A 13,943-nucleotide genomic window follows, 5' to 3' on the forward strand; every position below is an offset into this window, starting at 1 on the left:
TACAATAATAGGACCTGATGAAGTACAGTAAATGTATACATCAATTACACTTGATTCCGAGTTTATTGCACACCCCTTTCAACAGCATACGACATTATGACCCTGCCTGAACACTTGGTTACTTCAGCATTACCTTCCAGGTATCATATACGCGAAATTATTTTAGTTGCTGTTAGCCATAGGTAGTAATAGCCAGTGCGAAAAGCCACCGTTTCTGCATCCCATTATCGACTTGAAATGCTGACTCGATACGTACCACGACGTCTCATCAGAGATGGATGAAATGCTTTTTGTAGCCTACGTATAATAAACTAATATGAATTTATTTTTTAGCGATTAACACAACAAATATTACTAAACTTACATTATTTCTAAAATTTTCCAAATAGCTCTGTGACCCACCTCAAATGCTCTTGTGGCCCACCAGTGGGCCATGGCCACCCTTTGAGAACCCCTGCCTAGATAAACCTCCAACTCTTAGGTAGGAATTCCTGAATTGACCTCGGTCGGACTCGAACCAGCCCGCAACCCATTGGTGATGCAGCCGTGAATTATACCACTGTGCTATATCTCGCCACCGATATGTATATAGCTTGCTAATCTTGTTTTTTCCTGACACTAGATTCCCAGCGAAACCGCTCTATATTACGCTGCGACGTTTGTTATTGTTACAAACAATCGTAGCGCAATGCGCTTTTCGTGATGAGTAGGGTGATTATTTCGACGTATCAAAATAAGGCCAAATTGCAGTGTTACATCTAGAAATTGTCAAAATTATTTTGCACACTGCATTTCGTTGGTGTCGTAGAGGTAGAACTTCAGTTCTGCCCATAACAACTGCTGCTACTGGCCGTTTTTCTTTATTCTTGCCATACTACTTCGTATAAAACAGACAGCTCTAAACAGATATGTGGAAAAGTATTACAATTCAGACATTATATCCAAAGATGCCTAATTTAAATACTGAGGGGGAAATTATGTCAAAATTAAAGTTTTTTTAATGTCAAAAATGTCGAATTTTCAGCTTTCGGGCACAATCTTCTGTGTTTTAGGTCAATCATTAATCGCCCTAGTGATGAGCTAACAAACCTTACGTCGTAACGCCGGGAAGTCAGGAATCATTGATCCAACAATCACGATCCCTAACGTCATTTCCTTGGAAACAAATTTATTTAAACATTTCTCGCGGCACCTTTGAGCATCGTCAATGTCGCCCAGAATTCCTGGAACCACTTCCACGGATTACCATTATCTCGAGTAGTGTTTAACTTTTTTTCATTTACCGCAACTTTTAATAAATTTTGTTGGACAGTGCCATCATATTTTAACGGCTGTGTATTGCGAAGATGATAGGGAGGAGGTTGAAGACTAGTCGAATTTTAGGATTCGTACGGACTATTTGAATTGTATCGAATGACCAATGACCATGGGACTATAATTAAGATCGATATCAATATTATCAGTAATATTTTTCGGGTTCAAATAAAGCTGGAATATTAATCTTCTTCGTTTTCGAGCATAATGTACAAAGCTGGATTACACCACTGTCATTGGTGATAAGGCCAAATTCGAATTGATTTTGTTTTGTTCGATCAGTGACTTAATGTTGATTTATGAAATAATTTAGGTTCGCCCGACATGCCACGGCCTGCTGTTCAAACAATCGCAATTGGGTATCAAAAGTTGCGGTGCCTCAAATGTTTCTCGTCTAGAAACTATACATAATTTGCATTAGAAATCATCTGGTTTGGGGAGCCTATAAAATGACCCATCACAAGGCAGAGTATTGATGGCACTACTTTTATCGCAATGATACACGGTTTCCATTCCCTTACAAGAAGATTGTGAAGAATGTGCAAAATTGGTTAGCGATATTTCCATCACATCAAGAATAACACCCATTCACTCCAGAATTCCCAACCAAGTATTGGTGATTTATTTAGGCCCGTTCTCGCGATCTGGTCCGCGTGAGCGGAGTCGTATCGAAGCCTGGAAGTAGGACGTTTTACAAGTCGGCATGCAGATCAGATATGATAATGAGAAATAACTACATGGTGTAAATTACCATAGTTGTCCAATGTCCAAACATCATGAATTAAAAAAAAACGACCCATTCAATTGGTTTGATTGATTTGAAGTAGGTCTATTAAAGAGCTAGTCATAAAACTAAACGCTTTCGAAATGGCCTGATAGATTTTGAGAAGAAACAATTGAGTGCTTGTCCATCAGTTGGATAAATGAAACATCAAATAGCCTACCCTATACATCAACACTTTGATAAAAATTTGAAATTGATTTTTCTGCGTGGTGTCGTAATAAATTTCATGATCTACTTTAGACTTCGTGCACGTCACATCGCTCCTATAGTGTTGTACGAATCTGTTGCAACGTATTCTGCATCACGTTCAAGACCAGATATATATGAAAGCTAGAAAGACTTTCAAACAATATTCGGTAAATTTCGACGGTACGTTTAGCGACATTTGTCAGTATAAAAGAGGCCGGGAATCAGTGAGGTCACATTTCTCTAAAATGAGAACGAACAATAAAATGAAATTAGTGATTTTCAACAAAACTTCGCCGTGCAAAATATTTAATTAGAGACACGTGTAACGCGTCCAGTAACGACGCATTTTCAGTATTGGCGTTTGCGTTGCATACATTTCTCGTAATTGCATTTTGGGTTAATTTGAATTTCTGAAGGTTCCTCAAGCTCAAAAGGGTTAGGAACACTGGTCTATATTCTCCACTTGATTTCCAGTAATTTGTACTGCAATAAATCCATGATCATCCTCGTATCTCTCGCATATAGTTTGTTCCGACAGAATAGTGCAGCTTGTTGTTTGATGGACTGAGTCACATTGCGCGTGGGAGTGAGCAGTGAAGTGATACTCATTTTGGATTCACTGTCGTAGAAGTGCTTTTCATGTGTTAAGGTGAAGTTATTAGGCATCGGTGCACGTACACTCATCGTAATGCGACCGGGAATAGAAGATAAATTGTCAAACTGTCGTCTCAACGCAATTAGTTATCCCGGGCAAAGAGAATTTCCATAATATTAGACTATACATGTCGCTGAACCTGGAATACTTTGCTAATTCAAAATCGCAGTTTCGCTTCCAATTGTCAGTTTTCTTTATTTCTGAAAAATTACAATATATAGAATGCCCGAACAATCAATTTTAGTATGTATCTATAACAGCATTGACAGAAGATATACTACTCCAACAAATAGATTTAATCGAACATGCTGCTTCCTTTTATTGCATCCAAGGAACTTATGCTTCGCATACAGCCCCCCAAAATTGAGCAGAAGCCCAATTGTCAATATATCCTTGATGGTGATCATTCAAGTGATAGCATCTCATTCCGACATATGGTCTCGGCTCCTCGTGCGGTCGATAAGGATACCATTTGCTAAAAGGAGCCCAATCTCCGTTTGAAAGTTTCACTCTTCGAGTCTGAACACATCACATGCAAAAATGTCAATTTTTAGCGAATCTGCATCGTCTCCGCTCAATTCTACAGAAAAGCAGGCATGTACTTTACTTTTTTTCGGTCTCACAATTAATCACCGTCATGTAGTGGAATTCGTCAGAAAGTTGCGCTGACAAAACAAACGTGTAGATATCTGCCATCCACTGAATGAGCAGTTTCGCAGGATGCAAAAGGTTTCATCAAGTTAGCCAGTTAGTCAGGTAAGTTAAGGATGTACATAATATCTCATTTTGTTCATAGAGATCATAAACATGAAGCCGGTTAAAAATTGCATCTCTCCGCGGATATCACGACTAGATGTTTTATGCCGCATCTTTCGTTACCGACGTCAATAACTTGGTAACAATTTTCCAACATATTCGAGAAAATCAATTCATTCGCTCAAATTTTTATCGATGAATCTGTGAGGAGGGTTTTATTGTGGTGGGGACCCTCAAACGAGCATCTTTCTTGCGAGCAAAATGACAACATAGCAGTTTCGGACTATTCCATTGGATCGGTACATGCTATAGGCATATGTGCACATTTTATTAGTTTGTGACTAATACTCGTATAATGGCTAACTTGTTGCTGTCATATCGGTGGATGGTGGCACGTAGGTTGAGGTCGCGAGGCTATACCTATACCCGGATACTGGATGTGCCTGCTTAAATCCCTTTTCAGAGGATCAGATTTCACCGCCTGGACAATTTAGAAAACATGCACACTTCAACGTAACTGTGTCGTCGAATCGCCACGAAGTGATTGTCGCTCTCTCATGACTCGGACCTGCCCAGTAAACTTTAACACATGGGCAACCAACCGTGGCCCGCGGGCCGAATATGGCCCGCGAGATAATTCTCGAAGCCCAACCAAAATTTGATTAGCCTGACCGCAGAATTTGGGATGTTGATGACTTAAACATCAGTTCAGACGCATAGGCGTAGCCAGGGGCCAGCCACATTTTTCGTAGATTTTCGTATATGACCATGTACAATATTTCATAGCAAATTTATTTGACTTGAAATTTATCTTAGCACTTCGCGCGATTTATTATCACACGATTTCTTGATTTAGTATTTGAGCGTCTACTGAAAATGGAAAATATAGGTAATTTACAGAATTGAGTCTAACAGACTATATGCCAAGTTAAAAGAGAACGTGTCGTCCAACATGCGACTTCGCGTGTGCGCTCACAGTACGATCGTCGGCGATGAAACCTAGGCACAAAATGATTGACGCATGTTCACTGAAATCTTCGATATTGATATGCCTATAAGTGCCGAATGATCCTGTCCTTGCCAAATGATCCCAGTTGTATACAAAGGCAACCAGCAATATATGCAAGCAATAATATTATTGATCGAATTCATTCATTAACCTTGAAAATATTTCGCGCGTGGCGCAGCCATGTTATCAATTTTAATGCGTAGTAATATATGTATTGTTTTCAACGTTAGCTAATTCGGTTCGCTCCTATCGAACGACTAATAAAAGGTCATCAACATTCAAGTGACCCGCGCAGTTATTCATAAATCTCAAGTTGGCCATCCCTGCTTTGACATATGCTGGTCATGATCACAGACATAACATCACACGTATACATGCTGTGAGCTAAAGCTATCTAGCGAAGTTAGCGTCTCGGAATAAAGTGATTAAAGTCCTTGTTGACTACAAAAATCGACTCATTCAACATGACATGCATGTGTTTACGTAAATCTGGGATAAATGGAAGACAAACATTCTACTTTACCGATAAGTCTATTGTCATCCCAAGCCACGCATTAATGTAGTTTAAGTTCGTCGGTATTCTTGATCGAAGCAGTGCTCGAATTAGGTCAAAGTGCTCTTCGCTATAGATATTAGCTAATTTCCCTTTCGCTGCTTTGCAAGCCGATTTAGCTTCTCCAAGATTCATTCGTCCCACGATCAACACATAGCATTTATCGCCGTATAAAACATCGCATCTTCCTGTTGGGAAGAAATGGAAGAATTAACCCAATAAGACATTCCTTCGTATATTACTAGAGAAGGCGTTATACCTTCATTCCCATGGTAGAAGCTACGCGGTTCCGCGACTGCTGCACTCTGGAAGTCCCTGCTATTTTTACCTGAAATTGCGTCGTTATTTACAAGTTTGTACGATATTTGCGGGTTGAAAATTCTGATGTCTTGACGCTCAGAGGACGCTCGGGGATGTGTAGCCTAATTCAGCATTTCTAGAATTTTGAATATGTCAAATGGGAAGCACCATGACCCACCAGGTTTATAGGGACATAGAAACGCTTATTGTCGCGAATGAAGACCAAATTACTTTATAATAAAAAATATATAAAGAAAATTTTAAAAACCACTGATAAAACCGTAACATATGTCATGCATAAATTATAGTTATTTTACCTTATTCTTGCGACGACAGGGGTACCCATATTAAAATTTACATACGCGACACTAATTTGAAGTAGCACAAATCGTCCTCAAATATGGCATTGTTTATGTTGATTTATTAAAGAATTTTCACCCCTCCCCATTCAAGCCTTCAAAATTCCGGATATTTGCGCATATTTTAGCATTTCCTCTCGGACGCATTTTGAACGGTGAAACTCCGGACATGTCTGGAAGTGGCGAGATAGTGAAGTGGTATAATCCGCGGCTACAACACTAATGGGTGCGGGTTCGAGTCCGACTGAGGTCGACTTCCGAATTTCGATACCTAAGTGTTGGAGGTTTACCTAGGCTCCTCCTTGCCCCCTCATCCGTGTCAGCGGTGTCTTACAAAAGCCTGGAGGTGAGCCGTGCTATAAGTCGGCAGTTACGGAAATAAGAAGAATATCGGCCTGGTGTTAATGACCATAGTAGTCGCCAACCACCATGAATACCCCAAAACAAACAAACATATCTGGAAAGTCAGAACGTGTGGCAACCCTAGACTTGACGCTCAGAAGACACGCAAAGTTGTTTAATTCTGCAATTAAGGGACCATTGAAACGCTTATGTGTTACCGCGAATGAAAAACCAATTTACTATAAAAATCTATAAGGAAAGTTTTGAAAATCGCTGATAAAACTGTAACCTGTCAAAGTCACTCAGTTTTCTGAGCTGTTAGTATTGAAAGTGCGCCACCGTTCCGTTGCATTTAAAACGCCCAACTAGCAAAGAGAGTAAAAGTAGTCAAGAGGCGGCTCTAGTAGAAGTAGAAGCTGTCGCGTCGAACTCTACACAAGTGCAGGTAGAAGTAGTGCTTTCTAAAGCAGTATAAAATTGCTACAAGTAGAAGTAGAATTTGTTGTCTTTGAAAATTTTTGACTTGACTCGACCCTTCATAAATGGGGAATGGCTCGTGACTCGAAGCAAAATTTAGGAGTCAATTTCAAGTCATCAGGGGATCAGTTTCTACCAAACCGTATCTCGTATGAGTACTGATTGTTAACTAGGGTTGTCCATAATTTGGAAAATCTTACAAATCCTCGGTTGTAATGTCTTATTCGATAGATTATTGATAAAAAACGACACTGAGCCTGAAAGAAGCTCACAGAAAGGCCGTTAACATTTCGTGCAAAGCGTTTGAAAGTAGCTGCCGAAGAATGGGCGTGCCACCGACCATAGAACGGCGAGAAGACTAGTAATCAAGAAACCACGGCTCTTGATTGGATAATCGGCTATGCTTCAATGACCACGTCAGCAGCAGCTTGCTGATTAGGTGAACAAGGAGTCTGCTACTGGCGGAGATTCTAAAAGCGCATTGTATGTAGGTTGACAGATAATGATTTAGGATTGATTAAGGGTATGTTGAGGTACGAAATACATAATGAACAAACAACAGCTGCTTCACAAAAACGTCTAAAGCATGACTGCTTTATTGTGAAAGAAACCGCCGCAGCCTATATGCCTTGTTTTCAACGAGGGAAAGCATAGGCGCTTATGCAAGTGGCGACGGATTCCTAGTTTCAGAAATAATATATAATTATTGAATACAAAGATAAAGCTTAACAATGACACTATAGTTTGTGTGATCTCATTGGGCTCAGGTTGTAGTACATAGTTGAAGTTTTGAAAGCTCTAAGGGTCGGCTGAATCAGCGGGTCACGCTTGGCACTTGTCAGATGCTTGCATCAAACTGTATTCACTTGCAAGTGTTGTCAGAGTCCTTGATGATGACGCAGAAAAGAGACGTAAAAGTAAGCACATAATATGCTGGATATGATATGTCAAATTCCTTAATAATCGCGCAGAAAAGGGGTGTAAAGTTAACAAACACAGACAATGCTGCATAGTGCATAGTATCCAGCATAGTTTGCATATCATATCAAGCAGGGCCTGTGCTTGCATTTAAACCTCGTTTCTGCGACATCATTAGGGACTTTGAAAACATTTACAAGTGAATTCAATTTGCTGCAAACATCTGATGAGTGCTAAGCCAAACCGTCTGATTCAGCCGATCGCTAGAGCAATCAAAACTTTAACTATGTACTGGAACCTGAGCCCAATCAGATCACCTAACTTATAGTGTCATTGTTAAGCTTCATCTTTGTATTCAATAATGATATATTATTTCTGAAACTAGAAATCCGTCGCCACTTGCATAAGCGCCTATGCTTTCCCTCGTTGAAAACAAGGCATATAGGCTACAGCGGTTTCCTTCACAATGAAGCGGTCATGCTTTAGACGTTTTTGTGAAGCAGCTGTTGTTTGTACATCATGTATTTCGTACCTCAAGACACCTTGAATCAATCCTAAATCATTATCTGTCAACCTACATACAATGCGCTTTCAGAATCGCCGCCAGTAGCAGACTCCTTGTTCACCTTATCAGCAAGCTGCTGCTGACGTGGTCATTGAAGCATAGCCGATTATCCAATCAAGAGCTGTGGTTTCTTGATTACTAGTCTTCTCGCCGTTCTATGGTCGGTGGCACGCCCATTCTTCGGCAGCTACTTTCAAACGCTTTGCACGAAATCTTAACGGCCTTTCTGTGAGCTTCTTTCAGGCTCAGTGTCGTTTTTTATCAATAATCTATCGAATAAGACATTACAACCGAGGATTTGTAAGATTTTCCAAATTATGGACAACCCTATTGTTAACGATGCGTTGACGTGACCCTGTTAGCGCAACAAATCACTCAATAATTGCGCGTTTTATCGAGCCTCGATTGTTTTATACCGGATTTAACCGCAGACGCAGAGATCGGAGCAAACAGAATACGTTTTCGTAAACTATGGTAATAAAGCTATTTAATATCAATGTATCTCTCTTCGATAAACTTCTCATAGCCTATAACAAACCCTAGTATGATTTAATTCGGACGAATATCATTTATACGTCCATATTACGCATACCCAATTGGAGATGGCGTTTGGACTGTATAACATCTATGTGTAAGTGGGTAGTGTAGTGTAGTATATATACCATCCCAATTTTTCATCTTTCTGAGGTCCTGTATTTTGGTTGATAATTACAGATTGGGGCTATACCGTTACTTGCGTCGTTTAGCAATTATGTGAAAGCTATACACCGCCTCGTTGCGTGTATATATTCAACTCGATTCAGAAAAAATGGGGACACAATCTGTATTTCTAACAGCTAGCAAAATGGTGCATTGAATATTTAATATGTCTGGTACTTTGAAAACTCAACTTGACTTCAATAGTCACTTGATTCTTGACTTGACCTGACTTGACTTGACTTGACATAACTTGAATCGACCTGACTCGAGTCACAACGTGCAATGACTCGAGATGACTTGTGACTCGAAGTTAGTGACTTGATCCCAACACTGCTATACAATCTACCTACATGAACTCACAGTTGACGTGTTTGTATAATTGTTTGATTGGGGTATTAATGGTGCTTATCGACTACAACGGTCATTTACACCAGGCCGATTTTCTGCATTTTTGATTCCGCATCTGCCGACTTGTAGCACGGCCCACTTCTAGACTATTTGTAATTCACCGATTACGTGGGTGAGGTTTCGAGGATGAGCCTAGATAAACCTCCAACACTTAGGTAGAAATTCTGAAGTCGACCTCGGTCGGTCTCGAACCACAATTAACGTGTAATTATTACGGCTGTTCAAAACACACTATATTTTCACCTTAAATACATTTGCTCACACTGGACGTTCACGTCTGGGGGTAGTAAAGTATTGTACATTTGATAAAAGGAGGCGCTGAAGCTGAAATTCAGCGTATTTCGATGCTCCAAGTTGACGAACTTGTGCTTACCGACGCATTTTCGAGCAACAAAATCGAGGCCATTTTTACCTTCGCAACGTCCATCATCGCATTCCCCGTTAAATCCACAATCGCTGTCTCTGTGGCATCGCTCTGAAATATCAAATTTATGAATATCATGACTTTAAAATGGCGCGTTCTATGCAAAGCGCTGCATACCTGAAATGATAGTAACATTCGGTTTGCCTGAACACCGGCATAGATACCATGTCGCTACTGATAACATACTGAACAAACTAATATGGGCGTAATTGTGAATGTTTTCCATCGCATATAATATTTTTGCGCCTTCTCTACAATGCTATCATCTGGGAAAGTCACTTTATAAAAGTGTTAGTTAAATTTCGTTCAATAATAACATTATTTTCAAATTTATCTTACTGAATAATTAAATTGTCAAGTAACTAAAATAACGCTACATACCAACTTTGGGTTAATTCAGACCTAGTAGAAACCATCGTGATATAATTTACAATATAATACTTTCAAGACTGAAGGAGGGAACTATGAGGAGAAAATAAATTTTCTAGCAGTCAATATACCGGAAAATATATTTCCCAGGTTACAGTCGATATCTCCAAGCATCTTTGGCCGCGCCAATTTGGATTTCACAACTCATATCGACATTGTGGCTTGTTTCTTCGCAATACATTATGACTAGCGAAAGTGCGAGTCACTTAGTGCTAAATGTGCACCAAGTCAGAAGTGATACGTCAACACTTAGGGTTGTTCAAAAAATTTATATTTCAATGTCAGATACATCCGCTTTAGTGTTCATTCAGATTTGGAGGTCATGAAGTAATGCAGCTTTCATCAGGAGGCGATGATGATAAAAACGACTTGAGGGATTATTACAGGTTGACGTGAATTTACTTACCGGCGCATTTTCCAGTCAAGTCAAAGCCATTTTTACATTCGCAACGTCCATCATCGCATTCTCCATTGTCTCCACAATCGCTGTCTCTGTGGCATTGCACTGCAATATCACATGCATGAATGTTTTGCCGATATAAAATGCTGTTATGTTCATGGTGCTACACAACGCGTGGAATGACAGTGAAATTAGGTGCGGTTGATTGTTTTTATTATTCCATGCATGCAACAGTGCTACTTATCGCCTATTGAGGTCATATTCCCCACAACGATGGCTTCAGTAATGTTGATTATCGCTGATTCGCTTATTGTTCGCGTAACTTTCACATTCGCGCTCTTTCGACATCGTTCCCTCGCATTTTCATGCACCCATATATTCATCATTTCTGCTAACATTTTGGCTACGCAAACCTTCACTCCCGGCTTTTATACGCACTATGCATTCGCAATGATATCAGCGAGGAGGAGGCAAGATAACCCTCCGACACGTAGTTCTAAATAGTGATGATGTGAACGTGAGTTTCACGTTCGCGTTCTGTGAGTGAACCTCTGAAATTTGGAGGTTCGCGTTCACAATCGAGCCTTGGTAGGTTCTGCACTGTGAGCCTTTTTCATATATTACAATTTTCGCGTCATCATAACGTCTTTACTTGAAACTATTTGCATTGTAACTTCGGACCACCCTTCGCATTGTGGTGATAGCATGAAAAGGAATTCAGCACGAACATGCATTGGCCAATTTCAAAGGGAATTTGCTCGAAATATTCAGATTTCCGTTTGTGAATCTTTATTGACCCTCTTCTGTGGGATTTGCCCGCAATCACACAATAGCAAGAACGGAACACACATGTAGGAAGTCAGCGAATTGTCCTCAGTCAACCAATCAAATATCTTCATCAACGAAATTGATACGAAGAATGCATACAGTAGGGCCCACATGCAATGCACAAAATCTATCAGGAGAACAGGGTCTATCTGGATATGGTATCCCTATTGTATCATAAAAACCAATTCCCTCCGATTAGGGTGTTGGCTGCTGTGTACCTTGTTTCGAGACAATATCTGGCCGCAATTACAGAAACCGGTGTTTCACTCGTAAGAATACATATGTCCGTGTCCGATCTATAGCCGAATCCACATCGAAATTATTGGCAAGGCGAGGGAAGATATGAATTTTACGGAATTAATAGAGCACTTTACCGTTCCACTCGATACATAAAATCGCTGTTTAAAAAGTCAGCTTGTACTTCAGCATTATGGCATCATATCGCCTGAACCGTCGCTAGTTATGATGTACATTATTACATTACTTTACAGAAATGAAAGGTTTGAATAACCAATATGACGTCGCATGACGTCATAGGTTCGCGCTCGCGCTCACGCATAACTTTTCAGGGGTTCAGACCATCTCTAGTTCGAAGTCACCTCCATTGTTGTCAAGGCGGGGTGTCATAACAAACTACGTCACTCGCTTACCCTTATAGGTCGAGTTGAACACCGCTATATATACCAAGACACTATTGAATGAAAAATTGCGAAAGCGCGAGTCGGATTTTATAGACTGTGCATAAACTAAGAAGTGATATACAGACATTTTGGGCTGTTCAAAAACCGCCACAACTTCATTGTTCCGCGTCGGAAGAATTTACTTCAGTCATCATTCCTATTTGGGGTGTCGTGAAGTAATGCGCGTTCAATTCAGGCACACCAAAGTTAAAAGGCCGCGTTTGGCAATACCCGAGGTTAATGTAATTCTACCCACCGACGCAGTCTCCATTAACCGAGTCGATGCCAGATTTACATTTGCAACGTCCATCATCGCAATCCCTGTTGTGTCCACAATCGCTGTCTCTATGGCATCGTTCTGAAATATCACATTTAGAAACGCGTTGCTTCAAAAATGGCATACTCAATGCATAGTGCTACAAATATCGAATGATAGTAAAATTCACCTGAACAAAAGCATATATAGCATACCACTATCGAGCTAGAATCCCCGACACATTGGGCGAATAGCGATGAATGTGCGCGTGCAATTGTTATTATATTCCATGGGCTATTACATTTACGCATTCTCTATACGAGTGCTTCCAATATTATTAGTTCGCTATCCTCACTTATCATTCAAGCAATATTGCGCGATTCACAATGATATACTACCGAACGAATGCCAAACAAATTAATGAGAAAAGAAACCATGTAATCACATGTAATTTATCATCGATGCGAAAATTGAGTTCATTAATTAGGCCTGAAGAGCGAATGCGTACCCTGGTTTCCTTGTGAGAAGGTGCTGTCGCCCTCAAATCCGAAAGAGGCTTCGTTGCGATTGGCTATGTCGTTTACTGAAAATTTAGACTTGTAAATAGGCTGGCTGGAGAGACAGCTAGGTATATAACAGATTGAGTGACACATATCACAACAACGGATATTACGTCACTACTGTATGGGAGCTGTACTGCCATAAATGAGATAAATATAACATAAAGATCAGTGATTTTCAACCGAGACTCCAAGTTAGTCTCTAAATGCGGCTCTGATTGACCTATGAATATGCGATAAAAATATAGTAGACGACAGTTGTTGTTTGTTTCTATGAATAGTTATAGTCAATTTATACATGTGAATGCGAAAATGAGGGATGTTAGTTATGACTAACGCCGTCCGAGGGCGCATCTGAAAGCCGGGAAAGAGAATTCTTGAAGTTATCGACGCTCAGAGATATGTAATTCAGCATTTATATAATTTTGAATACATTAAATGGTCAACACCATAGCCCACCAGCTTTAGCGGTCCATAGAAACGATTATTGTGTTACCACGAATAAAAAACCTATTTACTTTATACTGATAAACATATATATTGAAAGTTTTGAAAACCGCTGATAAATTCGTACCAATGTCATAGAACTACGGTCACTCAGTATATATACGCTGGTGGGACCCTGTGAGCGCAACGAATCACTAAATAATTTTGCGTTTTATCGAGCCTCGATTGCTATATCACAAATTAAACCGCAAACGCCCTATTCGCAGCTTACAGCATACGTTTTCGTAAACTATTGCAGTGCAGGTATTTAGTATCGATGTATCTCTCTTCAATAGACTTCTCACAGTGTATAACAAACCCTATAGTATGATTTAAATCGGACGAATATCGTTTATACGTTAATATTGCGCATCGACAATTGGAGCAGACGTTTAACCTGTATAACATGTATGTGTAAGTGGGTTATGTAGTGTATTTTGGCTGATATTACAGATTGTGGCTATACCGTTACATGCGTCGTTTAGCAGTTCTGTGAAAGCGATGCAACGCCTTGTTGCGTGTATATATTCAACTCTATATTCGACTCGATTC

General features: G+C 40.0%; 1 protein-coding gene across 34 annotated transcripts in view; it reads right to left on the reverse strand.

Moving 5' to 3' along the window:
• LOC145451713 (uncharacterized) overlaps nt 1-13,943 on the reverse strand; it is a 312,192-nt gene that overhangs the window by 258,486 nt on the left and 39,763 nt on the right. For 22 of the 34 annotated variants that reach the window (XM_080329930.1, XM_080329931.1, XM_080329947.1 and 19 more), the window contains 4 exons: nt 12,854-12,928; nt 12,346-12,447; nt 10,588-10,686; nt 9,741-9,803 (listed from right to left, as the gene is read on the reverse strand). In XM_080329930.1, the coding sequence (XP_080186056.1) occupies nt 9,741-9,803; nt 10,588-10,686; nt 12,346-12,447; nt 12,854-12,928 (339 nt within the window). Of the gene's footprint in view, nt 1-3,117; nt 3,462-5,230; nt 5,449-5,519; nt 5,589-9,740; nt 9,804-10,587; nt 10,687-12,345; nt 12,448-12,853; nt 12,929-13,943 lie in introns of those variants that run through there. The other 12 variants (XM_080329962.1, XM_080329939.1, XM_080329960.1 and 9 more) reach the window with 10 other exon arrangements.

The sequence above is a fragment of the Botryllus schlosseri genome, chromosome 12 (assembly GCF_051294905.1).
Source record: "Botryllus schlosseri isolate E-star chromosome 12, Bs_hap1, whole genome shotgun sequence".
In the NCBI taxonomy this organism is placed as follows: Eukaryota; Metazoa; Chordata; class Ascidiacea; order Stolidobranchia; family Styelidae; genus Botryllus; species Botryllus schlosseri.